The following is a 25,790-nucleotide window of genomic DNA, read 5'->3' on the forward strand; positions in this document are numbered from 1 at the left end:
AGGCGACTTAAAACACTAAAAAAAAAACAAAAAAAACAGCACAACCCCTCATTTTCCACCCTCACAAACTTTAATGTTGCATCGAATGTTCATCTGTCCTGCACCTGTGCGCACTAAAATAAAACGTTTTCAAAACGACTGAGGCGAAACCGCGGCACTTGAGAATGACACACGACGTTTGTTTCATTCAAACACCTCAAATGTGTGTGTAAGTTATCATCGTGTCGCACTCTCACATACATTGTGGCCTTCCTTGCGTCGTGTTCTCAAAATGGCTCCAGCTTTGACTACGCCGGTGTCTATCTATCACATGACGCGCATCATACCTCCTCTCCCGGCCTATCCGAGGCAAAGCAGACATGAACGCACATGCACAGACATTTCTTGACGTACCATAAACACGCTTGTGTTTATCAGTCGACATTCGCCCCCCCCTTACCCGCCATCCTTCCCTTCTCCTTCAGTGGTCACGGCTATTTGTTTTTGAAACCTAGTTCAGTTCGACACGTAAACTATCCACACGGTAACGACGCAGGAGGCGCACGCGCAGACACAATGTCACTTCCTGTATTGCTTTCCTCTACAGAACCTTCTGGAAGGAGAGCGAAGGAGCCAACGTAAATGCGGGCCGCGACAGTTGAAGTTCAAGTATAAACACGGCCGCGGTCGTTACGCTTTGAACACCAAACTCTCCGTCAGACAGAGGCGGACGAGAGAAAAAAAAACAACACAAGCTATAATCGCTCTCCAGAAATAATAAGCATTCTCTCCGAGTGTCTTACAATAGACGCCATTCTCTGTGTTTATGGTAGGAGAGGAAAGACTGACTGGCTGACTGGCCCTGCCGGACCTCTGGCGGGCCGACCGGCAGCAGCGAGGAGAAAAGCCGCAATTCTTTTTTGGACTGAAGGCAGAAAAGAAAATACCAACAAACATGTGTACTATACTGTTTATGCGCACTGGCTTTCCCGCTGTCCTCTTCTCCTATAATGCCTACCTTGGACGGCGCAGTTCCCTGACTCAACAATAAGGCCTGAGTCATTTGGGACTTCAAGAAGATCGCCAGCCTGTAATTATGAATCACTTCCTCTGACACACATGCTCCGGTCAAAGAATGCAAATCAGAGGGCATTTGTTTTGGGCCGTGGATATCAGGAATAATGAAAAATCAACATTTCGATATTTGGAGTTTCACTTACTTCTCTGGCAGTGGTTCTGGGACCAGCATCTTCCCCTGAAGTGGCCGTTGATGGTGTTCTGCGGACACGTGGTCTGACCTTGCGCCGTGCCGGGACACACGTCCCCGCACTCACGGTCGTTCTTGTTCTCCACGATGTAATTGTCTTCGACCGAGTCCAGGATCTTGGACCAGTCCAGAGTGGCCAGGTAACAAAGATCTGGGTTTTTCTCAATCCTCACAGCCCCTCTGGTGATGTTCATGAGGCTGTGAAGGCCCACCTCCTTCAATTGCAGCATCTCGTAAATCACCAGGGCGTAGTTGAAAAAGAGGTTGTTGCCACGGATCACCGTCAGATTCGGGAAGAGATTGGTGATGGAATCGAGGCCGTAGACGCGGAAGAGAAGCATGTAATCGGTCACCACTTGCAGTTTCGGGAAACTGAGGCCCCGAAAGTCCTCGGTTTTGGTCTTGAACATAAGCAGGATCTTCAAGTGGCCCTCAATGATGGTGCAGTTCTCCAGTGACTGGAGGTTGGTCACATTGTTGCGGATGTCTTTGCTTTGACAAACTGCAAAAACAGAGATGACACGAGTTACCATTTTGGTTGCATGTTCCAAGAACTGGCATAACATTTATTTTTGTTTGATGGCCATGTGATCTTTTCTTGAGAGAGATCTCTTATTATGCAACGGGAAATCTTATCAAAGAACATTAATGACCTCTCATCATTCACTGTATTAGAAGTGTAGTGTGGAAAAAAAAAAATCTTGCTCAAACATCGCCCGTGTTGACTTCACAAATTTATTGTCAATACATGCTGTTCTTTTTAAATACTTTAATGAGATGAGAGTCGTTGCGTTGTTTCAATATCAGCCAGAATTATAGTGATGCCCGGGAGGGTCGTGCCATCAGCAGGGCCGCAGCTCATAAAATATTATCATAAAATGTTTTAATTTATTTGTAGACACTGATCAGCACACAAATTTGCTTCACGGCATCTTAAATTAAGTTTATCAAAACTATAAGGCATTAAAATTCAATGGTGCAGATTTTCTGCAATGAAAAAAATATTACTGTATGACATGAATCTGAATGACACAGCAGCCATGAGAGGGTTAACTGAAGCGTAGCCCGGAAGCTAAATGCTTATCCACGCTTATTCATATTTTCTTTCAGCTGTAGTGAACTCACACTGACACACAAACCCACATTTGTTTTGACAAACGTACGAGCCCTCGCGTTAAAGGAGGGGCAAATTAATTAGCAGTAGTTACTGCACTTAGGGAGATGCACGGAAGCTGCTGTTTCTTCATTTTTTCAAAATCATAAATCAAAAATAAAAAAATACATTAGCTTCAAAACAGCAACAAAAAAAATTCGAATCTTCCATTACACAAACGTTTTTCCCCCAAAAAATTCACAAAAGACATAAAAACAGTCGAAACTGTACAACTTGTAGTTGTGGCTCACATTATTCGCCATGAGGAAGCTACCTATTAACTTCCCATTCTGTTAATGGTTAGCCAAACAAACATGTCAACAGCCCAAGTACAAACTTTGACCGGCAGCATATAAATGGAATGGTTTAAGAGACTTCAAAATGGATTGGAGCCAGCAAAGCCCGTACTCCGTCATTCGACTGTCAAATAAAAGCAGGTTGTTGACAACAACAGCAAGCTGTCCATCACTTGTGACTCATTTTAGACTTGCATTTTGTCACTGTGCAGAAACTTCAAAGTTAGACCTCAAAAAGTTACAGCACTTTCTGCTAGCTGAGAAATGGGAGCAGCAATGGTTATGAGTGACCTCTTTTGTCATCTGGGGGTGCGTGAATGGAGGAAATGTATAAAATGTGCAAAAAGCTCTATGATTGTCCGCCTTGCAAGTTGGCCTCTTGCCCTGTGCTGGACCGCCTTGTCCCTCTGGGTTGCCAGGTCAGAAATCATTCAGTCATGTTTTGACAGTAAAACCTCAAAAATACTGCAAGATTTCTCGTAAAAGTCAAATGATTCAAAGGACTGTGTAAGTCACAACTCTCTTGCGTCCCTTTTCCTGAAGACTTTTAAACCTTACATTTGAGAAAAAGAATCTATCCTTTTTAGTCTTTTGACAGAGTCTAATCTGTCAAAAAATTTCAAAGAGTATATAAAAAGGTAGCTGTGCTTCGACTTAAGTACGAGTAGCTCTACCACCACTCCTCATCAGTTTATTTATAGTCCCAAACAACACTAGTAATCCTAAACCACACGCGCCTTGGTCAGATGCTTACTGCAAAAGGAAGCAAAATACACCGAAAAACAAAACCACTTCCTTGCAGCAGTTGGCGTTATTCCCAGCGATAATAGCAACATTACACCTCGGTGCACCTCCTGCCTTATCACCCAGACACATCAAACGGGCCTTGGGTCCAAGCACTTGCTGTCAGCCCTGCAGCAGCTAATTGGATACCCGTTGAGCAACACAACAAGCAACTGCACAACATCTGCAGGGCCAGAGTGAAAAACACCCTGTGCCTCAAAGTGGTCTTCAAAACACACCAAGGCTCAATGCAGGAAGGAATATGAGGCAGATCTACATGAAGCATTTGAGGAATATTTTTGGGGGCCATGGTACTGCTGGGGTGTGCTACAAAATGGAGTTTTGTTTGTGAGTAACAGGAGAAAGAGATAACACACCTTCTATAAATTGATTTAGGCATTATCCCCTTATGTGAGACAAGATTACCCTGCCATTGGTGTTAGTCAATTACAAAGGCCATAAGTGAAAGACATTATCAAGTGATTACATTTAGAGGAACAATGATCACAAAACTAAAACAAAATATGGTGTGATCAATCAGATCCGACAGATGGAGCTGTAGTGAATAAATGGGATAGTTGTTGTCCACTAACATGTATTTTGCATTACTGCCATCTACAGGATGGGAGTGGAACCAATCCGATGAGCAAGTCAGCTTTACATGAAAATGAATGACCGTAGTAACTCAATGTCATTTCCCATTTTTCTTATTTAAACCTTATTGGTGTGCCTTTTCCGAAAATGTCTTTCTTCACGATGATTGGCAAAAAATTTCCTAGGGCATTTTTGGAGATTGTCACGGGTACTGTATTTATTCCACACTGATGCTGTCTGATGTTTGTATTAACACTCCAATTCCAAGAAGTAGTTAAAGAAGCCTACAAACTATTTTGAGACTTTCTAAAACAGTAATTGGCATGAAAAATGTTTTTTTTCTGTTTCACACAAGAGTGGGGAAGACATTGAGTGGTGGAGGAGAAGGGTGGCTGGCAAAAGAGGAAAAGAGCAAGAGAAACGGGGAGGGGGCCCGAAGAGGAGTGAACGGGGTGAAAGTGTAACTCGAGCCCGAGCAGGAACGCTGTATGACGTAAGGGACCTACAGGACGGTTGGTGATCACATGCATGAATGGAGGGCCGCTGTGGATCACCGTTACATGAGCGCCGATGTGTGCGGGCACACAAACGGCCTCACAGAGGGCACAAGGGGAAGGGGGTTGGCTTGTCTGCTAACTTACCGGACCTAAATGGTCAAATTGAATATGCGTTCCAAATGTAAAACAGACATAAGCACTTTTTCTTACCCCGCAAGTCATTTTGCAGGCATTTTTAAACGCGTCGCTAATCTATTTGGATTGCACAGGCTCAGAAAATGGAACTAAAGATGCAAAAGGTAAAAAAATAAAAAAAGGAGCAACCAAATGTAAGTACTGCGAGCGTGAACTCTTGCTGTTATTCTCCGAAGAACTCCGGTAACCCCGTTACGTGCAGGTGGAGAAGCATGGAGTGGTGGGTGGGCGTTTGGTTTGTTGGACAGTGACCGTGACCCCCTTTATCGCCCACCCTCCCACTGAGACCGCTCGCACTGGCCACACAAGAGCTCTTAATTACAATAACAACCCAATCAGCCTCTAATGAGCCTTGGGGAGGGGGTGGGGGCTGGGGGGGGGGGGACACACAGAGACACGGACGGGGCTTGTTTTGCCGTAGAGAATGGAATAACATAACAGAGGAGTTCAGACTGGAACATACTGTACCACACTGCAGACCTCCAGGAGAGATTTGCGCAACTGGCCCGGATGTAAGGGGAAATGAATTTCACGGACGTTCAGTGGCGACCCGAAATAACCCAAAGCTACCTTTGTATTTAAATCCGTCTACAAGTGTATCTTATGTTCTTTGGCTTAATTCAATGAGCCCCCACAGGTGCAGCCTAGCGGGGTGTAGCTGCAATTTCAGACAGATTCTTCTCTTATTTTTAAACTTGTGCGCCCTACTGAGAATTTAATCTGCAAGCAACACAGTAGCTGGCTGGCAGAGAGAAAGTAGATCCAGGGAGTTTTACAGGGTAAGACCGGAGCCTTCTGCGGCCCGGGTTCGCCTCTGCCTCTCACAAGCAAAGGGCAGCCCACATGTTAGCTTAGTGTGAAACCAGACCTGTGTAGCATGAAACCAGGTGGCTGTCTAACTCTGGACTGTGACAAGTTTCCTCTCCCTGACATCTTGGCCGCATGTTGTCTCACATGAGGTGATCTGCTGATTATAGATTTGCCCACAGCGCAGTCGGCGAACTAACCCCGGGAGAAAAAAATATGTGGCAGCGGTTCTAAGCTGCCCGGCGGCAGAAAAATACGCTTGTTTGTTAATATAGCTGTGGAAAGTCTTGAGACGTTAAGCCAGCTGCCAATGCGACCGATGCCAAGTTGCGGCGTTCGCAGTGTAAAGTGATGCTAAGAAATTGCATGGGAGGCATTTTGATCAACACCTACCATCTTGCATTTCCAAAACAAAGCTCTGAGAACCAAAATAACAGAAACGGGTTCCAGAGGTCTAAGAGGCTTGTATGGCTCGAGGAAATTTGCTCCGCAAACAGAAAATAAAACACGGCGATGGCACAAGGTGGATGTGGATCCCCGCCAAGGATGCAATACTCATTTGGAGCGGCACCAACTTGTACACCTTCATTCAAACCAACCTTGAAGGCAAAAAGAAATAACGGGTAAATTTCCTGGCTTTTTACAAATCCGTGCCGAAATGTAAATGAGTTTGTGATTGAGTTGTACATATGAGGACATGGCAAGAAGGCACGGGGTAGGATTGAGAAGGGTGAGAGGGAGTTTGTGGGTCGGAGCACCTGTTCCTCCGCTGGCCAGGCCTGCTATTGGGCAGCATGACAAGCGGAGCTGACCCAGCCTATTTATAAACAAATGTCGGGTCCCGTTACAGCCCGTGGCACGGGGCCAGGCTGTGGCAGATTGAAGCGGGTAAAAAAGAGCAACATTCGGACACCCGTGCCAAAAGGGAGTGAGGCCCAAACCAAATCTCACTGCTGGTGACTTTGGCTCAAGTAACTCTTTCTACCTTCGGAGTCAAAAGATGTCAAACTAAAGTGAGTAATGAGGGGAGTGGGGGGGGGGGGGGGATGAGTCATCTCAACTTGTTTTTAAAAACAGTGACTCACTATTTTCTTGGTTCAGGTTGACCCTTGGAATGGAGGTTGTGGAGAAATGGAGTGATACTGATGACCCCAACAGGTTACCTAATAGGAACCGATCCGGTAGAAATCAAAAATGTTCAATTTGTGCCTCTTATAACTAAATTGAATAGCAACAATGACGAAAAAAGGTCATTTCAAGTCTTGAACTTGTATGCTAAGCACCTAATTGTGGTTCAACAATGAAACAAAACACTTCTTATGAGCAGTATTGGGTTTGGTTTCGTATGTTAGGGTTGACATTTTTCTTTGGGGAGTCGGCTGAAATAGTGGCATGATTTGATTTTGTCGTAGGCTAAATATGCCGCTGTAAATTGTTTGGTTAACACAGAGTATATAATCACTCAATCACGCGTCTTTGTTGGCAATGGAACACAAGTTGTGAGTAGAAAGAAAAACAAAATAGCACCAATAAAAAAAAAAAAAACACGCAAGCGTAAATGCCGCGTTTTGTTTACTTGATACACACTTACTGCTATTAATTCTACAATTTCATTATCACGCTTGGATGAGCTGCCGCCGAAATATGAACCTGCAAAGGATTTACTGATCTAAAATCTCATGTGGCGAATTTAAATGAACCGGATAACCTGGAGGAAACAAGGCTCAAGTGACGTAAAGTAATTCAAGATGTGGTCAGGAATCTCTGCTTAAATTGTTCTGAAAGTTATTATTGAAAAAACATCGCTTGTTACACAGACATCATTCCACATTTTTTTCAACAATCTCATTAAGCAGCTTTATTGGATTGCCTGTTTCTTGGTATGCTGCACTGTGTCCTATGTTTGTTCTGACACTGAGAAGACATACAAAGAATTCAATCCATATGTGCGGCAGATAAATTTGCTCATTGTCTCTGCGCTCAAGGTTTTATTTTTCCTTGCTTCGCAGATCCCCGTACACGCTTCAAACCCTCACAATGAGAAGTCTAGGCATGGCGGAAGACTTTGTCTTCCGTTAGCTTGATGTCACAACATGTGAGTGGAAAGACACACGGCTGTTTATTTGAGCTCGCCCGTGGAAAAAAACAAAAACTGAATTGGACTGCTTGTCGCGCTGCAAACCAAAGACAGAAAAATCCCAAAAATTCCGCCTCCGCTAGACGAAACGGCCAAACCAGGTGGTGCTTGACATGTTGGGGGGAGAGCAGCATTCCTGACATATTCAACACATTTGGAGAAGAAATGGGAACAGGTAATCAACTATGGGCGAGACTGTGCTAGGAATACACTAAAAGGAGCAGACAACACACACAAATCGACACGCATGTGTGTGTGTATTACTCACGCAGTGTGAGTAATACAGAAAACATCTGATGTTCTTTTCATCTTCCCACGTTAGCAAGCGGAGCGCGCGGCACAGTCCTGGTGTGGTGAACCTCGGCCCGAGAGGGAGGCCGTCGGGCCCCAGTTGGCCCGCTTGACTTGCAGCCACACGGCAGCAGCTGCACGGTCAGGCCACACCAACGCTCCGAGCCGCAAACCAGAGCGACATGACTCGGAGCTACGCCTGCTTGCCGGATCGCTATGTCCTATCAGCTTCTTCCGTCCTGTTATATGCTTTATGAACCTGTCCGTCTACTTAGCCGATGGTCTCGACATTTAAAAAGGGGAAATAATATCGCAGATGGGCTCTTGAACTTTAATGTAGTTTGAATTTGAAGTAAACATTGATATGAATACAAAAAAATGGCTATAGTAAGGTGCGATGGGACAGCTAATGTTAAATGCTAACGGCTAACGTGTTGTAAATGTACAAGTGACATAATTCCAAATGTATTTGAATCTATTACTGACATTCTACTAGCCTTGAGCTACAAACTGGAAAAAAAAAAACGCAAACAAAATAGTTACGATTTGTCCATAGTTGAGATCACGCTAGCATATTTTTATGCTCTTTCATTTGTTAGTAAGTGTGAGACATTTCTGTTCTCTGGGATTTCGCATGTAACAAAAACTGAAAAAAGTTCCCAAAGCAAGACGAGATGTGAAAAGAACACCAACATGAGATGACATCAGTGACATGCAGTTTATGTTCGAGTGTTTTGTCTTAGTTAGACATTTTCCTTCATTTTCCCATGAATAACGCATTTGACCGAATAAAACGAAAAAATATCAGGGGTGCATATATATTTGAAACTGATTCCAATTAGAATTGCAGACCTACTCAAACCGCAAAGAATGAGACAAGGAATGAGACAAGTCGACAAAATGGACTGACTGGGAAGGGGAAGAAGAATGGGGGGAAAAGGTAAAAAAAAAAAAAAAACTTTGGAAGCGATGAGGGGTAAGGAAGAAAATGGACAAATGGAGACAGAAAGGAGAGCGCCAGTGAGGGGATAGCGTAGCGGGCAGAGGGATTGAGAGCCCAAGGGCCAGGTCAGTTTAATGGCCCGTTTGTCTGTGCTGATCAACCACCAACTCTCACCGGTTGCAGCCGGAAAATCACACGCACGCGCGCACACATACACACACACGAGCCGCTCTTTCCATATCTCTTCGTCCCACTACCTTTTCCATTGCGCACCCGTTGCACAATCTACACTATACCTTTCTACTATCTTTACCCCTGACCGAGAAGTCCCTGGAGTGGAGGGTGTGTAAATGACATCCATTCATTATCCCTAAGATATGGTTTAATACGGAGCTGATAAACGCTAAGTGAATTAGAAACATTTGATGCAGGGAAGGAAAGTGAGTGCAATTTACTTGCCGTGTCTCCATTCATTCACAATTAGCATGTGAATTCTTGCATTGCTTTGACTCGTCCTTAAATAATCTTTCTTCAGAGCAGGTCACGGCCGAAGCATCTGATCTGGTGACCGGTTAAACATTACAGCGGCTAGAGGCATGTGACAAAAACACACACATGACGACTACCCCATTAGAAGACCTAAATTGATGCTTTGGCAAATACCATTTATGAAAATCCTCTTAAAATATTTGCTTGCGATAGGTAGAGATGGTCAAAACAATTTCTCGTATTACATCAGTATTGGTGAATTACATAATGTGGAAATTAATAGTTGATTTGATATGCTTTGAACTGGTAAACAAAGTATCACGTTAGCCTAATAGCATTGATGGCTTAGTCATTTTTAAACATTTATGTATGTTTATTTATGTGCGCTCTGTGTAAATTCACGCTTTGAGAGTATATTAGTTCATGTTTGTGCAGTAGTTTTTTTTTTTTTTATAGTTCTAAGAAAGTCTGGCGGCTAAGTACTGTTTTTGGGCTAAGTGCAGTAAAACAAGGAACATTCTTGGTTCCTAGAACAGAGCCTTGAGGAAAAATTTTATTCCTCCTTCTTCAGGGATGTTACTTAGTGAGCAGAAGAGGATCCCAGAGTGACGTTCACTGTAAATTGGTGGAACGCACAAGACAGCGCCGCACTGTACACTTTGTTTTTCACCATGTAAAATGATCACCCAAGTGCTGTTAAATCATAAATGTGGCAAAAGTTATTTTACACGCATGCTCACCAGAAATTATAACTTTGCCTCGCGTCAGCGTGGATGAAAATGGTATTAATATTTTAACTGGCTACCACATGCGCTCTCGAATGTAGTGCGTGTAATGTGCCAAATACAATGCTCCCTTTTGAATGGCACGGTGATGGAGTTTAAGAGGTTGTGGTTTGAAGTAGCATTTAAATGGACTTTCCTAAGAGGTGTCACTATCATTTTTGGCCAAAAATGCTTTCCATAGTTAAAGCAGTGTTAGTATACATAACTCAAGGCGAGTTGTTTGTCATGACAGTATGTTAAATATTCCGAGGTCAATCGGGATAAAGCGTGCGAAACTTCGGCACGGCATTTTCGGTCACCTTGGCAACCCATCTGAAAGGCGAGTTCACGAGGACACAAACACACCCTCGGCCCCAACTAGTCCGCGAGGACATTAACAAACAAACACATGCAGAGATGAGGCGCTAAATAATCAGAAAGCCCGTGGAAGCGAGCGCGACTGTGGGTCAGGTGCAGGTGGTGTACGTGGTCGCCGGCACTTGGGTCCAGATGGTGCAAAAAGGGCAGAAACAAAAAAATAAATAAAAGGGGGGGGGGGGGGGGGGCGATAAGAAGTGTGAACCAGAATTGAAAGAGCAGTGTGTGTATATGCGTTGTGTGGGCCGGCTGTATCTGCAGTGTGAAAGAAAAACAAATCAGAGGATAACAATGAACTCTCTTAGCCCCATCAGCAGAAGGGGGGGGGGGGGGGGGGGTTGAGAGAGTACGTGGCATGGGCGTGGTGAGAGGGGGATAACACATTTACAATGAGGGCAGAAAGACACTGCAAGATCAATATTTAACCTGCGACAGCATTTTATGAGCAGACCTGTTACAGATACTGTGTAGGGCATGTCATGGAAAAATACGTAACGCGCACCATGATAGCAAAGTGGAAACGTGTCAGGATCACAGCACCGGATTTGGAATGTGGCTCTGTCCTGGGGACTCGGTATAATAATAGCAGCTGGAGTGTTCCCAAAGACAATTGATGAGCATTACGTTTTTGATTTGGTTGCAATACAGAGCTGTGTAAATCCATCCAATTCATCAATGCGATTATTTACATTTAATCGATCGTCTCCTAAACTAAAACGAGATGAACAGCTTTATATATCTCCCTCTATATAATGAAATGGGAAGTCAAACCCCGAATTTTCGTTGTAATATGTTCTGGGTCAAAACACAATGTTCTGATTCACGTCTAGTTTATGGGATATGAATTAAACAGGCAAAATCCACTTGTTTTTACCCATCTCATGATGCGTCCATTTTGCCACTTGCTGTCGACTGAAAATGACATCACAATCGCCAAGTGTCAGCAAGTGGCAAAATGGCCGTCAACTGAGATGGAGAAAAATGGGTGATTTTTGCTGCTTACTTCATATTCCCCCAACACAATATTAATCAGAATGTGTTTTTTAGACTCGTGGTGGCACATACAACATATTATCGGAGAGAAACTTTGGGGTTTGACTTCACTTTTAAGGACAAAAACAGCAGTCTTACATCATGAATCATTACAACATAAGTCTAACGTCACTGTTAAGTCAGTATTTATGGCATGGGTAATATTTATGAGCATGGGAGGATTTATCGGTAACGCCATTAGAAAATGTATTCTTGTTAAAATAAAGTGGAAGCGCGCAAGTATGAGCGTGTTGATGTGTTGGCAGTGTCATTGGGCTGTGTGTCAGACGACCACTTCTCAGTCATATGACAGTCCTCAAAATAAATTGAATGCATCAGGTTCAGTTACATGGCATCCAGAACACAGTCAACACACACACACATTTATTTTTGACACTGTTTAAAAATGTCTTTTCTTTGTTTTTTTGCATGAGGTATTTGCATTTTTTTACCTGTAATTTATAGTTTAGCTTTTAGGGAAAACCTAACCCTTAATTCAAAAAGATGACCAAATATCAGGGATGGACGAGTATCAATACACAGTCGGGTACTTGTAAAGTATGGCAATACCAGCCACCGATAGGTAAAGCAAAAGGTTTTTTGATAGTCCTGAGCAAGAAATGCTACTTGCTATGTGAAGAGTTTGGTTATATGTGGGGACAAAAAGAGACGTGACTTGTGTACAGTACAGTGATACTTAGACTTACGAGCTCCAAATGGAAGAAAAGGTTTAACTTGGAAATTACTCACATTAGGACAAAGCCACAGTCTAAGTGTCTGGTCCTGCAACGGCCTCAAAGGGATTCTTTGGCTCATCCGCACATACCAGCGTTGGCTCTTGGATTTAACAGCGGAAAGCCACCAACGGTTTCAACAGGGCCAAAGCGAACGGCAACGAGGTCTATCGAATCGGATTGTTGCGGCATGGCGTAACGGCGCACTCTCTTCGCCTGCATGCGCAATCCCCTGCACTGCACCGCCCCCTCCGACGCAGACCACATTTCTGTGCAGTGAGCAGGGGTTTACATAAACAGTCATGGCTTCTCCATCGAGGAATGAAAGTCGGGGCCCGATGGCATCAGATAATCTCTGAATTAAAACAAACAGGTTCGCCGTTAAAGACACGTGTATGTGTTGTGACCGCCGCCTCCATTCACAGTTTGACGTGATGCCGGGAAGGACGCTCGGGAATCTTTTGATGTGAGCGCTCCCAAGGCAGAAATGGCAAGATAGTGACAAATCAGAAGCCCATCTTAAACATTTCCCTTGCCATTTCTGCCGGTTCCACGGGTGGTCCGAAGAGAGGGACATTCTTTCACAATCATGCTATTTGGTTTAAAATTCAGTCCCAAAGACAAATCTGCTGGTTCGCATATTGAAGGGGGAAGTTAAAGTCCAAATGGTGTTTTAATCCCATCTTCTTTCTTGTATTACCATTGGCAGTCTGCGTGAAACTGCTCACAAACAAGGAAACAAGCGGGATAAATTGCCAAATTAGTTGAAGTTGAAAAGGGAACTTGGTCAGATAAAAGCAGTGGCGGAAGCGTTTAAGAAAGAACCCCGACTTCCTTTCGAGCAGGGGTCGCCGCCATGGTGCTTGCTAGCACCAGATCGCTTTCAAGCCCACCAACCTGTTCTAAAAATAGCTCACCAGTTAAGAGACATTGTGATTTCCGAGGAATGATCATTTGACATTATTTACAGATCCATTACTTTCATACCTTGTTATTAAATCCTAATGGTCCAGAAAGTGAACATATGGAAGAGTTGCTACTTTGTGACCGAGTATCGCAAAACTCGTCTCGGGCTCGATTAAAGCAGTCTGACCTTTAAAGGGTCTCGGCTATGTTCGTTTCGCTGTCGGGCGGTTCCTACAAATTTGGCTGCCGCTCTGCGACATGGTACACAATGTTCCCGTGCATACGTAACTGCCTCTTCCAAACACACACGCAGTTCACATACGTTGGCTGGAAGTGAACCGGTCGAGATGAGATCCAGCAGACGGCAGCGAGTAACGGGGGTGCATACTGATTGGCATGCACACAACACGCACACACGCTGACAATAGCACAGACATGGTGGGCCACTTCAAACGCATTCCACAACGTGCACGGCATTGCCGGAAAATGCCACTGTGCTCTTCAGCACCGACAAACACAAGCGCTTCTTCCTTAAATGTGTGGTTGAAAAAAACAGCTTGGTGTTAGCCATGCAAAAAATAATAATAACAATTCAACTTCCTTATTGTCACCTATTACTTCTTGACCTTTCAATTTAGACACCTTAGCTTCCTCATTTAGAAACCAGCCACAGCCAGTATAAACTAATGTTATTGACCAACACGAATGGGCTAATAACCACTGGTGGTTTGATATTGTTAAGATCAAAGTGACATAAACGCACCATGAGATGGGCCTTTAACATTTGAAAATATTTATTCATAATTGGACTGGGCACAAAAGAGGACCATTTGGTTATTCCCCCAATTGTCCAATTTGTTTTTTCTCTACCTTTTAAGAACGGATAGAAGAAGAAAAAAGTGAGAAGGGATTCACCAGCCCAATTTTGAGCTGTGTCAATATTTGAAGAACATCGCCTTGTAATCATGTTTGCGAGATATTGAATTCATTATCCCAAGTTGTCATCACTCGGTTTATTTAAAACTTTTTTTTTTAAAAAACAATGGGCTTTTGACGAGATGGTCCTTGGAGGATTTTTCTTTAACCAAATCAAAATGAATCTATCAAGAAGCCAAAACAAAAAAAGCCACATAATAAAAGTTGTTGACATAAATTGACAATACGGAGATTCGCATTGTAGTCAAAGTCCAATTCGTCATGGAGAGAAGTGCGCATTGACATAGTCTGTCTTTGCGATGTCGTGCAATGTTGATCCCGTCACTTTACTCAGCTTGTTTTTCCTCAACAGATAAGAATATTTCATTGATTGAATATTTCATTGATTCACAACCGTCACGGCGAGAGCGGTCGGCCTTTGCTATGCAAGCGGACAGAGGCGGTTACAGAAAGTCGGGCTGTGGAAAACATACATAACATCACATGCATAAATACACACTGGCTGAGAGGAACAAGAAGGGGGCCAGGCTCCGGGTTGCACAACTTGTTTTTCACAAGTTCGGCCAGGAAACAGCTCAGCAGTTACTTCAGAAAACAGTTTGCTGATAACTATGGCAAACAAGCCCATCGAAATCTATTAAAACCAGCCTGCAAAAAATTAATAAATAAACGCATCTTTACGACATTATCTAGGACCCGGCTCATGGACGCCGTGGCGTGGTGAATTTATCAATTCGGCTTCTCCTTATACCAAGAGTGACGTTGAGCTATCAGAAGGAAGCATTCTTAGAACGGCATATTCCGAGTATTTTGGTTGTTGACCCCCGCACCCTCTTAAGCGTCAACATCTCAAGAGTGCCAAATATGGTCACTAAGCAGTGAATTGAGTAAATAAGGCGCCAGAAGCAGCCAATGGCATGTACCCCGCTCCCCTAGAGGGACACACAGAAAGAGAAAGAAAGAATGAGGAAGGAGGGGTACAAGTAGCCCGCCTGGTCTCATAAGACCCCTTTCAGGGGCCTCTGCGCTGTCTGCATACATGACCTGTGTAGAGTGTCCACAGCATTTGCTTTGAACCTGGCCAGAGGAAGCAGCCATTTTAAGAAATACAGGGCACAATCTAAATAGCAACACTCGGCTGAAACAGGCACGCACTTGTCACATTATTGTGGTTCGCTTTAACTGTACGTGTGAGCTTTAGGTTCGCGTCAATTTGTTGTGGACTTGCGCAACACCCTTGTGAAAGTATCTCTCATGAGGCACTTTCTAACTTGGAATATTAGAAACACGTTAATAAACAAAATATAAAGAAAATATTAAAATATACGATAAATATTAAAATATTAAAAACATGTTAATAGACAGAGGATTGTTTGCCTTGCCAGGCAATTCTATACACAAATAGAACCTTGGAGGAATTGCTACAAAAATGATCACATTATGATGTAAGACATTCAATTTGATAACATCATTTTCGATGATCAGAGCAAGCCTTTGATGGAAATGTACCAATATTAAGCAACACATCAATGTTAAATCAATATTATAGATTCAGCAGCACCAATTCTTAATTGCAGTTGTCCCCGGGCACTTAACATTTGCTGCGTGTTTACAATCAAATACAGTTAGTCTGACTAACTGTTACTATTTCAAGAAAGAAAAAAAAAATGCTTTCTATAAACAGTTTTTTTCTCCAGGTACCGTTGATGATTTTCAACTATATCTGGATGATTTCAAAGATGGACAGCATAAAGAAAACAATATTTAACAAGACAATTAGTATCCTTTTAAATCAACACGTCACAGTAAATTAAAAATGACTGGAAATTATGCTATTAGGCCAACAATTGACATTTTGTAATTATAAATTGTGTTGAGTGGCAATTTTATGTATATCTAATGATGGCATGCCAAGGGAATTTGAACATTAGGTTGGTTCCATGTTCTTTATGACAGAACATCAAGGTGTCACGTGTGTATTTTTTTTTATTTTTTTTTTAGATCCACCAAATAGGTTGAGAAATAGCTGTAGCACGTTACACCACATTCACAGAAGGGTTGTTATCGCCGCACGGTTCAGATTAGAAATTGTTTTACTCCGATCAACTCCTCACCCTCAAATTCATTGATAAAAACAACACACGTCCTCGGTGGTTTGCGGGAGGGGGGGGGGTGTTCCCCGCCCAAATGTTTTCATCCTAGGATGGTGGATAATCCGACGCTTCTCGTGCGTAACGTGTTTACGTCGTGGCTGTTGCGGGAGCTTGCATGCGTGCGCGTCGCCATGAAAGGGCCTAGCTGCAGCGCACGCTGGCCCGCATCTTGCTACTCCCACTTCGAACCCGTCGGAGCGGCCCACCGCGGGGAGGACGCTTCGACGCGACCGCCTTCGCGGGACAACAGTCCGCGTGGGTGGAGTGCCGCGTCCGTGTCTTATACCTCCGAAAGTTTACGCAAGAATAGCAATTATTGGCAAGCAGCCACGCGCAACATAGGGGGGGAAACAAACATCACCTTTTGCGCATGCGCTATGCATATCAACAAGACTTGATCAATGTAGACAGAATGCAGTAAATCTATAATTGCTGTAAAACATTCATCGTGTTATAAAATTAGATATCACAAGATGATTGTTTTTAAATATTTCTGGTATTTTTACATAAAACGACTTTATTTTTCAAACATACTTTATGATTCTATCGACATTTCAATTTTATTAGGATGCCAGCTATTTTCTTTATTATGGTTCACTTATTTTAAATGGATGTACATTATTTCGATTTTTTTACATGTCTATTAAAATTAAGTCACATTTCTATGCGTTCGCAATCAAAATGGACACTCTAATAAAATACTAAAGCACAAAAAGAGCGTGTACTTACTTTCTCCCTCAATAAATCCAGGCTGACATATGATGCAAACGATCCAAAGCACAAGTTGTGCACCCAGTTCAAGCGTCCACCGCCTCATTTTGACGCGTCAAACTCAAAAACTTCAATGTGGACACCTCAGGGGGAAAAAAAGTACGTTAACCGATCACACTTTAACCAAGGGTCTACCTTGGCCGGGTGATAAACGAATACCCCCAGGTCCGAAGACGTGGTGTGTTCTCTAAAAACGGTGTTTTTTGCTTCTGGAGACAAACGATGGTCTCGAAATGTTCATTTTCCATAAGTGAAGGCGACAGTCCACCGTCATGTGCTCTCCTCAAGATCCTTTAATCTATGAATCGCAAGAAACACGGGGAATAAAGTATTTCCAGGTATCTATCTCCACGGGCGTAAAGAGCACATTCCAGCGAGATCAAACTTCCATTGGGCAGTTACGTGCAAGAAAAACGTGCCTGGATGTGGAGCTGCGACTATCCCGTGAACTCCTTCACCCCTTCTGAGGCAGCAGCAGCCAACGCCGTAAAAAAATAAAACGTCCAAGACGGCGCTGGGAGCGGAGAGGAGGGGGGTCTCCAAAAGGGCAAACGTGGAAGCTAATTGTCTCTAGTTCCACTTGGAAAAGAATGGCGACGACGTGTAGCCTAAAGTGGAGAAAAAGTCGTACCACGCTGCCCGTTTCCTTCCCTTATATTAGCCGATGGAAGGAAGGAAGGAAGGAAAGAGGAGGTCGAGAAGGAGGAGCGGTGTAGCTCAAGCTAGCTAGCTAGCCAGCTAATCCAAAACAAACCAGCTTTCCGCGTCGGCGCCCGAGTTGCAATAGAAAGAAAACACACACACGTCGAACGCGCTCGATTTCAGCGCTGATCACAGACAAAATGAAAAAAGGAAAAAAAGTTTTGAACACAAAAAAAGAAAAAGACGGGTTAAATGTAAAAGTTCCCGTTTGTGGCTGTGTGGTTGGTTTTCTCTCCGTCAGGTTGCCCCTCTTTTCCGTGTCTCCTTGCGCGAGGATCTCGCCCAGTAAACAACTCCTGCCACTCACTCCAGCTGGGCCAAACGCGAGGGAAGTCCACAAAACGCGGAACGGACTTTGTTCCCTGAATGGGGCTGAGCCGCAGTTCGGATCTGGAGCGTCTGAAGCGGAGGGAATAACTCCGGTGGTCTTTTGTCAAGAAGCGAGGATCTTTTTTGGGTTTACTGATTTTCTTTTTTTTGTTGTTATAAGGTGGCAGAGTGATTTGCGGTGGAATTAATTTTAAATGTGCCAAGCATTTTGAGTGACACGGTCATGAATGAAGTACTCTACAAATTAAAGATTGGCTAATTAGTTGACATAGATGCTGGTAGCAAAGTACTATTTTTGTCTAAATAAAGCTCACTTCAATTTACCTGCATTTATTGTGGCACTAAGATGCCACAAAATAGCGGCAACGCAACACTTTCTAGATGAAGCTCCTCGACTCAGTCCAATGTTGTTTTCTCTGCACCAAAATGTCCCCAAATAGTAACAAAATACTCTATTTGTTGAAATAACGTGCTTCAACACACCTCAACATAGCTCCCTAACATCAAAGTGTCACAAGATTGCGGCAAAATTACTTTTGTCTAAAAGTTCTTCTACTCCCACTAACATTGTTCCTTGGCACAAAAATGTCACAAGTTGATGGAAAAGCACTACTTTTGCCTAAAGGTTCTTCAATTCCTTTTAACACAGTCTCTTAGTCATAGTTATCTTTCAGCTAGTTTATAGCCAGTTGTTGATGTACTGCCAAGTGGAAGAAAAAAAGTAACAAATAAAACATCCCCCTATTTTTTGTGCTGTGATTGCTTCTAGATCGTGCACAAAACAAAATGGCAGTACAAACATTGCCTGCCGCCTTGGCCTTGCAGCTAGGAAATGGAACACCTGTCTAAAGCCAGGAAGGTGCACACTATGTTCCTTTTAGATTTGCATAGCAAATATTCAATTGTAATCAAACCTGTCCTCGCCAAGAAGCTTATGTCCTCACAACTAAACCAAGTTCTTTCCTTTCTGACGCGCTGGGCCAATCAGGTGAACCTACGTTAACGTAAGAATCGATGTGAAAATATGAACAGAACATCGACTCCTTCCGACTCGCATAGTAGGGGCGCTGTTTGTGTGCACGGATGGTTACACGCTGGCCTCGGCCCGCCGAGAGCTTGTGGAGCGGGGCTTGTTGTTTATCTGAGGAATGTTGTTACCCAGTGAACAGAGTAAATGAGGTCTTAGAGAGATTAAATGTCACGGGTCTGAAGGACTAAGGCCAATGGAATCTAGTCAAAACACATCGCTTTGTGCTCACCGTGCTGTCTGACACCTACGCTCAGATACACGGCTCTTCTTTGCACAATACACAGGTACTACTTGCAATCAAATAACTTGGAGCACATTAATCCACTGCAATGCTCTCTTGGTGTACATTTACAGAGGTGGCTCTAAAAATAAATGCATTCAGTTGATTGGATTTTAGTTTCACCATCATACGAGCAAGCATCCAAATGTTATCAGTCCAACAGAATATTCTGTCTTCGAAGCAAGTCGAATGTGCCTGTGAAAGTTCAACATCAGAGTAAACGGGATTATGTACAGTAAGAGGCAGTACGGTGGGTGATTAGTGGTTAGCTTGTTTGATTCACAATGACGAGGTTCTGGGTTCGAGTTTCAGCATCGAGATTGCATGTTCTATGGCTGAGAAAAAAACTTATTTTGCCTTGGTTGACGTGGAAGGCTCAGCAATGAGGTCAGACGTAGTGTTAGGCTAATAAGGGTGAGCTACAACATGTCCAACAAAAGGGGGGTCATGATCCTAAACAGACAAAGTGCTTCTGGATTATCCTCTTCAAAGGTCTCCCTTGTTTAAGTGCTTTACATTGCCAGCTTCCTATATACATCGTCAACAGATCTCTTTGAGCCGCATACTGTATACGACCAAAAAAAAAAAGGAATGAATGTGAAATAATCCTTTTGTAATCCTTCTCAGCTCACAGTGAGGTTAGCGCGTGTGTTATTTATTGGTTTTGACCCCTCTGTAAACTAACCACATTGTAGAATTTCACCCCTGACCCAGGCCAAGCCTTCAAGATTAGTGACCTAGGTGTATTATAGCTTAAGTAAAAGCCCCCCTCCAAGGCAAGAAGTGTTCCGATGTTTCCGATAACAATAAAGACACAAACAAATCCTCTCAGTTGACCAATTTACTTTGTGGTTGTATGTGCAGAAAATATTTTAAATACTGATGAAACAAATTATACTCTTGTCTTTCTACAATTGTAATAATGGTAAAGACACAGAAATGGTACACATGTCAAAAATAACATTGTAGCTGTCTGCTATTGTGTGAATACAAACTGGCTGCCTCCTCCGGGCACTTAAACTCACATATCCCCCTGGTGTATTGCAACAACATAATGAGGCTCTCCCCCAGTGGCATTAACTCTAAAAACAGCGTGAGTGACAAGGGAAAAAGAGTGACATTTGTTAAAAAATAAAAATAAACGAAAAGAACGAAAAGACGAAACGAAAAGAAGTTTTCATGGAAAAGGCATACTAAGCAATAGGACAAAAAATCCTCTCAAAAAATGGAATTAAAATTTTCATAAAAAAATAGCAGATGATAATTCAATGAAATTAATTGATTTTCAGCACAAAAATAAAATATAATATCACAATTACAAATAAGATAAAATACATTTAAATGAATAAAGAACAATATACAATGACGCATAGAGTATATTGGAAGTGATCAAGTTAAACATTGGTGTGAAGGTTGATAACACTAACGTGACAAACACGACTATCTCAACACAGAAGCTTGTTTGGGACCTGCCGTTTCCTTTGGCCGCGTACTTTGTGTCAATGCTGACAAGTGCATTGTGCAGCCGCTTCCATGATAAAGTCACCGAGATGTACGGCAGGTTTTTTTATTTTTTCAAAAGGAAAGGCGGGACTTCCTCCCGTTCTATCTCTGGCACTCTTCTGCAAGTCGTGTGTCAAGGTCATCTTTTTGCTTTACAAAAACATAAACCAAACGACCAGTGGTGGCTTGTCAGAAGATGGCGCCAGGGCGCCGCCCTACCGATCAGCCGAGTTACTGTACATAAATATTGATAAAAGAAATTAATGCAAATTAAAATTAAATAATAAAATTAATATTTTTAACAAAACATTTATGAATATGTTTAACACGAGCAAAATAAATGGAATTCAGTTATTGATGGGTAGAAATGTATTATTTTATCGATGGTGTCTCAAATGATGCCGATAAATTCTTGTTAAATGTGTAAAATGTGCAGTGGCTCCTCATGCAATACACACCTATTGAGCATTGTGGTGCCAGTAACGTTTAATCGAGTAAAGCCAACATTTTTTTCTGTCTGGCCCCAGTGGCTCTTGCAGTCAACTGGAACTTGCCCCAACCAATATGGCCGCCAAAACTACTTGGCAGCCATATTGGTTGTGGCTCAGCCAGGATCCTATATTTTATCTAGTGAAGTAACTTCCAAATATTTGAAGAGGACAACCCGGGCCACATGGCAAGAACAGATATTGTAGATTTATGGACTTAATCGTAGCTGCCTCACCCATACAGGTTTGATGATTCTCCTAAAAAGAATTATATGATGAAAATTATTTTATTTTGACGCCTTGATGTTTAACATTAATTCTCAAGGATGAGAATTCTGCCGTCTGTTCTTTCTCACACGCTGATGCTCTGATAGAGCTCCCCAAGGCCAAGTACGGAAGGGCCAAGAGATCCGTTTTTATCACAAATAAGAACATGGCCCAGCCAGCTAGAACCTCAATGTCCTTCCTCGCCGGGAGGATATGTCAGTGACAGCTTTATCCACGTATTGTCACAGCGATGCATTGAAGGCGGAGTGAATACACACGGTCAAGGTCAAATCAATGTCGCTGGTTCCTCAGAGGCGTTGACTCGGAGTGGAGGCAGAGGAACGTAAACACCATGTATGTGTGTACTGCATTACATCAAACCTTTCCCCACTCAGTGGCAAAACAAGGACACACTTGTTTGGTTGCTTCCTTTCACACGCATGCACACGCTCCAATGGTGATTTTACATTAGGGGGGCAAGATTGCCCCCCCCCTGCCCCAGATCCATAAGATGGGGCTATGGTAATGTTTTTTAAATTCACTGGTTTGCAATAGTTGATTTTTCAGCTTGACTTGACCTGTTTGCCAGCTCACCCTGACTTTTCTCTGCTGTCAAATTATTAGAAATTATCATTCTTGGTAGATTTAGTTTAATTCGTTCTGTGACATGAGCACGCTCGTAACTCAAAAGATTCGGATCAAATCAAATCATCTTTCTCCAGTGAAGTAAATGGAAATGCCAGTAATCTGTTCCGGCCTCATATGAAACATAAAAATACCTGCGTGGATTTTCTCTGTCAACTCTAGTGAGGACAAATGCGATAGAAGATATCTAAAAAGAGGATAGCTGCAAAGTTAGAAAAATACAAAAGATGAATGATGGTTTATGTCTTTTTCCTGGCTTTATGTGAAATTGTAAAAGGTCACTCTGAGAGCATGTAATGAAGAAAAAAAATCCCATGATTCCTATGCCACGCTGACATCCCTGACCTCAGGCGTGCCCTCTCTGAAATGTGACGTGCTCCAGTGATCTCAAAAGAAACGTTATTAAGCTATTTTATGAGGGTCAATCATATTTCACTGCACCAAAACTTTATGCTCGCAGAAAGGTTGTCAAAAGGGCGCATCGCTCACGTCAGAAGTGACCTTCATTTGCGCTTTTTTTAACTTACTTGCTTATTCACACTTTATTTAATAATAGAGACACCTGCAACACAATGAGACCAAGTACAAGAAACGATAATCACCTAAATCTAATCAAAATTATATTTAGCATGAATTACCGATCTGTATCTTAAGGTCTTGTCAGATGTTTGACAAACGGCCTCCAGTTCATGTTTGTGTATGCGAGTGCGACCTGTTCTTTTCCGTAGCGGAGGATCCCAAGTGCGGCAAATCCAAGTGTGCATAAGTCCTTTTTCCAGCCACGCTACTTCAACCTCCTGCTTCTGCTGACTTTACGACAACGTTGCTCCATGACCCCGCTCCTTCATCGGATCCTGAAACTTCCCACAACGACCATAATAAATCGAGTGTTTGTTGACGTTCTCACAGAGAGTGGAAAGCTGTGGATGGAAGCAAAGTTCACCGAGAGCTCCGGAAGGCCACAGACAATAAATTATTTCCCAATAGAATTGAATGGAAAGAAATACAGGGTCAAACAGGTGCCATTGTCTTTTGTTCTTTATGCTTTGAGTAACATTTTAAATCCTGACATCACTCACTTGGCAAGGTCTAAATGTGATCTGTGATCAATCCAGCATGTGGCTCTGGGTAATCTGAAAAGTACACGCAGTAAAGAAAATGAATGACTTCATTGACATTGGAAATGTAAAGGTTCTATCCAGGTGTTTTGCATACAAAAAAGGGAAAAAAAAGAAAAGAAAGTAGCTGTAAGCAGTATTTGTGACGCTCATGCTGTTTTCCAACTGTACCGGACCAGCTCAGCTCTACTCTGGTCTGAGGTTTGGGGGCAGTCAGTTTTCCACATCAAAATAGGACCGCAGGAAACGACAAAAACCATGGCGCATTCAACTCACCGCACTGAATGAAAGATCCTGGAAAAAAACAATAGAGGCCAACATTTTTTTTTTGGTAGTTTAAGTAAGGAGTAACTATCAGCAAGTATAACAAATATTAGTGTACTGTGTTTTCCGGACTATAAAGCTCACCTAAAAATTTCCCTTAAGCCGACAGTGCGCCTTTTAGTCTGGTGCGACTTATATATGGATCATTTGATGAATTTGTTGATCCATACTGGTTGTACACAGTGTTCTGCCAAAATGTTTCAGTAATTACAAATTAATTGACTAATTACTGGTAAATTACAAGGTCGCATCGCTTCCCAGCATTACGGTAACCGTGGTCAGGGGGCGTCAGTGAATACCTGTTGTACCCGTGAGGCTATTTCATTTCAAAATAGGCTGCTCCGTTAATGTTACGAGTAAATTTACGGACCGATCTGGAAGGGAAACATAGGTAAGCAGTACCAAGGTGTTAGATCGAACTTTAGTCAGCTCCGATCATTTTATGAGAGCTCGGTTGAGAAACGCGATTGTTTACACTTTGCTGAGGCTCATGGGAGTTTGCGGGTGGCTAATGCTATAGTGATAGCTGCTATACGCACGAGGCTATTTCATGTCAATATAGGCTGCTCTATTAATGTTTCGAGTATCGGATCGATATGGATGGGAAACATAGGTAAGCAGCACCAATGCGTTACATTGAACCTTAGTCAGTTCTGATCATTTTATAGGATAGTTTGAGAAACGCGATTGTTTACAGAGGGCTTATTGGTTATTGGCTAGAGAATGCATACCGCAAAGTTTTAAAATGGGCCATTCATTGAAGGTGCGCCTGTTTAGCCTGGAAAACGTGGTATGTTCTTAGTTTAGTTAGCGGTGCATCCTAAAAATTTTACAATCTGTTCAAGGAAAACTATTTGGAAGAAATAGAGGGATGACCTGTCCTGTTAGCCGATGTTTCTGAAATGCTCCAAGATGCCACAAGATGGTGCCAGAGCCCTTCGTAAACAGGAAAGTAGTAGAGTAATTGGGAAAAAGAAGTATGCTGGAGTGACATCTTGACTGAAAGGCAAGTGTGGTAGGTCAAGCATGAAAAATCAATCTAACACTAAAACCAATAAAACCAAAACAAAGCATTTAAGAAAATAAAAAAGACAGGATAAACAACAAAAGACAAAGTAAAAACTAACTACAATAAAAAACTAAAGATTTTTTTTAAGGGGCTGGAATGGAGTCATTTTATTTTAATTCTTTTCTATATGTGTACAAGTGAGTCACGTTATATGAAAGAAAAAAATAAACTTGTAAGTATCATGGTACAACTACAGTATTCGCAGAAGATTACTTGATGCCTTTAGACAATATATAATTTGTCTTTATATCTGTAAAAATTTCTGGGACGTCACATTGAGACTTTAAAGTTCCTTGTGACCTTGGGGAACCTTTTCTTTCTATTTTAAATCAAAATGTAAGATTTTTTTGATTTTACATTTGACGAAAATCATGGACCATCTGGTTGGCCTTGACATTCCATTTCCGCGGACTAAACATCAGACGGACGGATGACGTTGAAACTCCCCTTGAAAAAAACCTTGGCCACAAAGATCCTCACAAATAACAGCCCAGGAGCCAAGGATGTGGCCCTTTTTATAAACACACACGCACACACACACACAAATACACTAATATATTTCATTCAAAAAAGGATGGAAACCAACCTGTTATTCCTGTAAAATGCATTTTTTGTAAATTTAATCTAACAAAAACTTTTTTTTTTTTAATAGGCACCAATAGAGTTTTTAATTTTCCCAAAATTTTTTATGACGCCTTTTATCAAGTTTTGGACAAAATCTCCCGCTAAATTTTGAATACACTATTATACACTATATATTTTCTGTATTTAAATATAAAAAAATATTTGCATATGTTTTTGATTATACTCTATATTTCTATATCTATATTAAATTTAAATATAAAAAATTATACATATTTTTTACACTATATTTTAGATTTACATGATATCTACATAGAGGAATATGAGCAAACAACAAATGGAATTTA

General features: G+C 42.2%; 2 protein-coding genes across 4 annotated transcripts in view; one reads left to right on the forward strand and one right to left on the reverse strand.

The window, feature by feature from the left end:
• Window positions 1-18,228, reverse strand: part of insrb (insulin receptor b) — a 50,499-nt gene extending 32,271 nt beyond the window's left edge. The window contains exons 1-3 of one of the 2 annotated variants that reach the window (XM_085928295.1): window positions 17,525-18,228; window positions 17,064-17,403; window positions 1,200-1,748 (exon numbers count right to left, since the gene is read on the reverse strand). In XM_085928295.1, coding sequence (XP_085784421.1) covers window positions 1,200-1,748; window positions 17,064-17,151 — 637 coding nt within the window. In that variant the 5' untranslated portion in view covers window positions 17,152-17,403; window positions 17,525-18,228. Of the gene's footprint in view, window positions 1-1,199; window positions 1,749-17,063 lie in introns of both variants that reach the window. The other variant, XM_085928296.1, reaches the window with a different exon arrangement.
• The window catches only part of LOC147047031 (uncharacterized), a 129,271-nt gene that overhangs the window by 93,563 nt on the left and 9,918 nt on the right, over window positions 1-25,790 (forward strand). The gene's annotated exons all lie outside the window — the stretch shown is intronic.

Source organism: Syngnathus leptorhynchus, chromosome 13 (assembly GCF_054491065.1).
Source record: "Syngnathus leptorhynchus isolate UIUO chromosome 13, UIUO_Slep, whole genome shotgun sequence".
NCBI lineage: Eukaryota > Metazoa > Chordata > Actinopteri > Syngnathiformes > Syngnathidae > Syngnathus > Syngnathus leptorhynchus.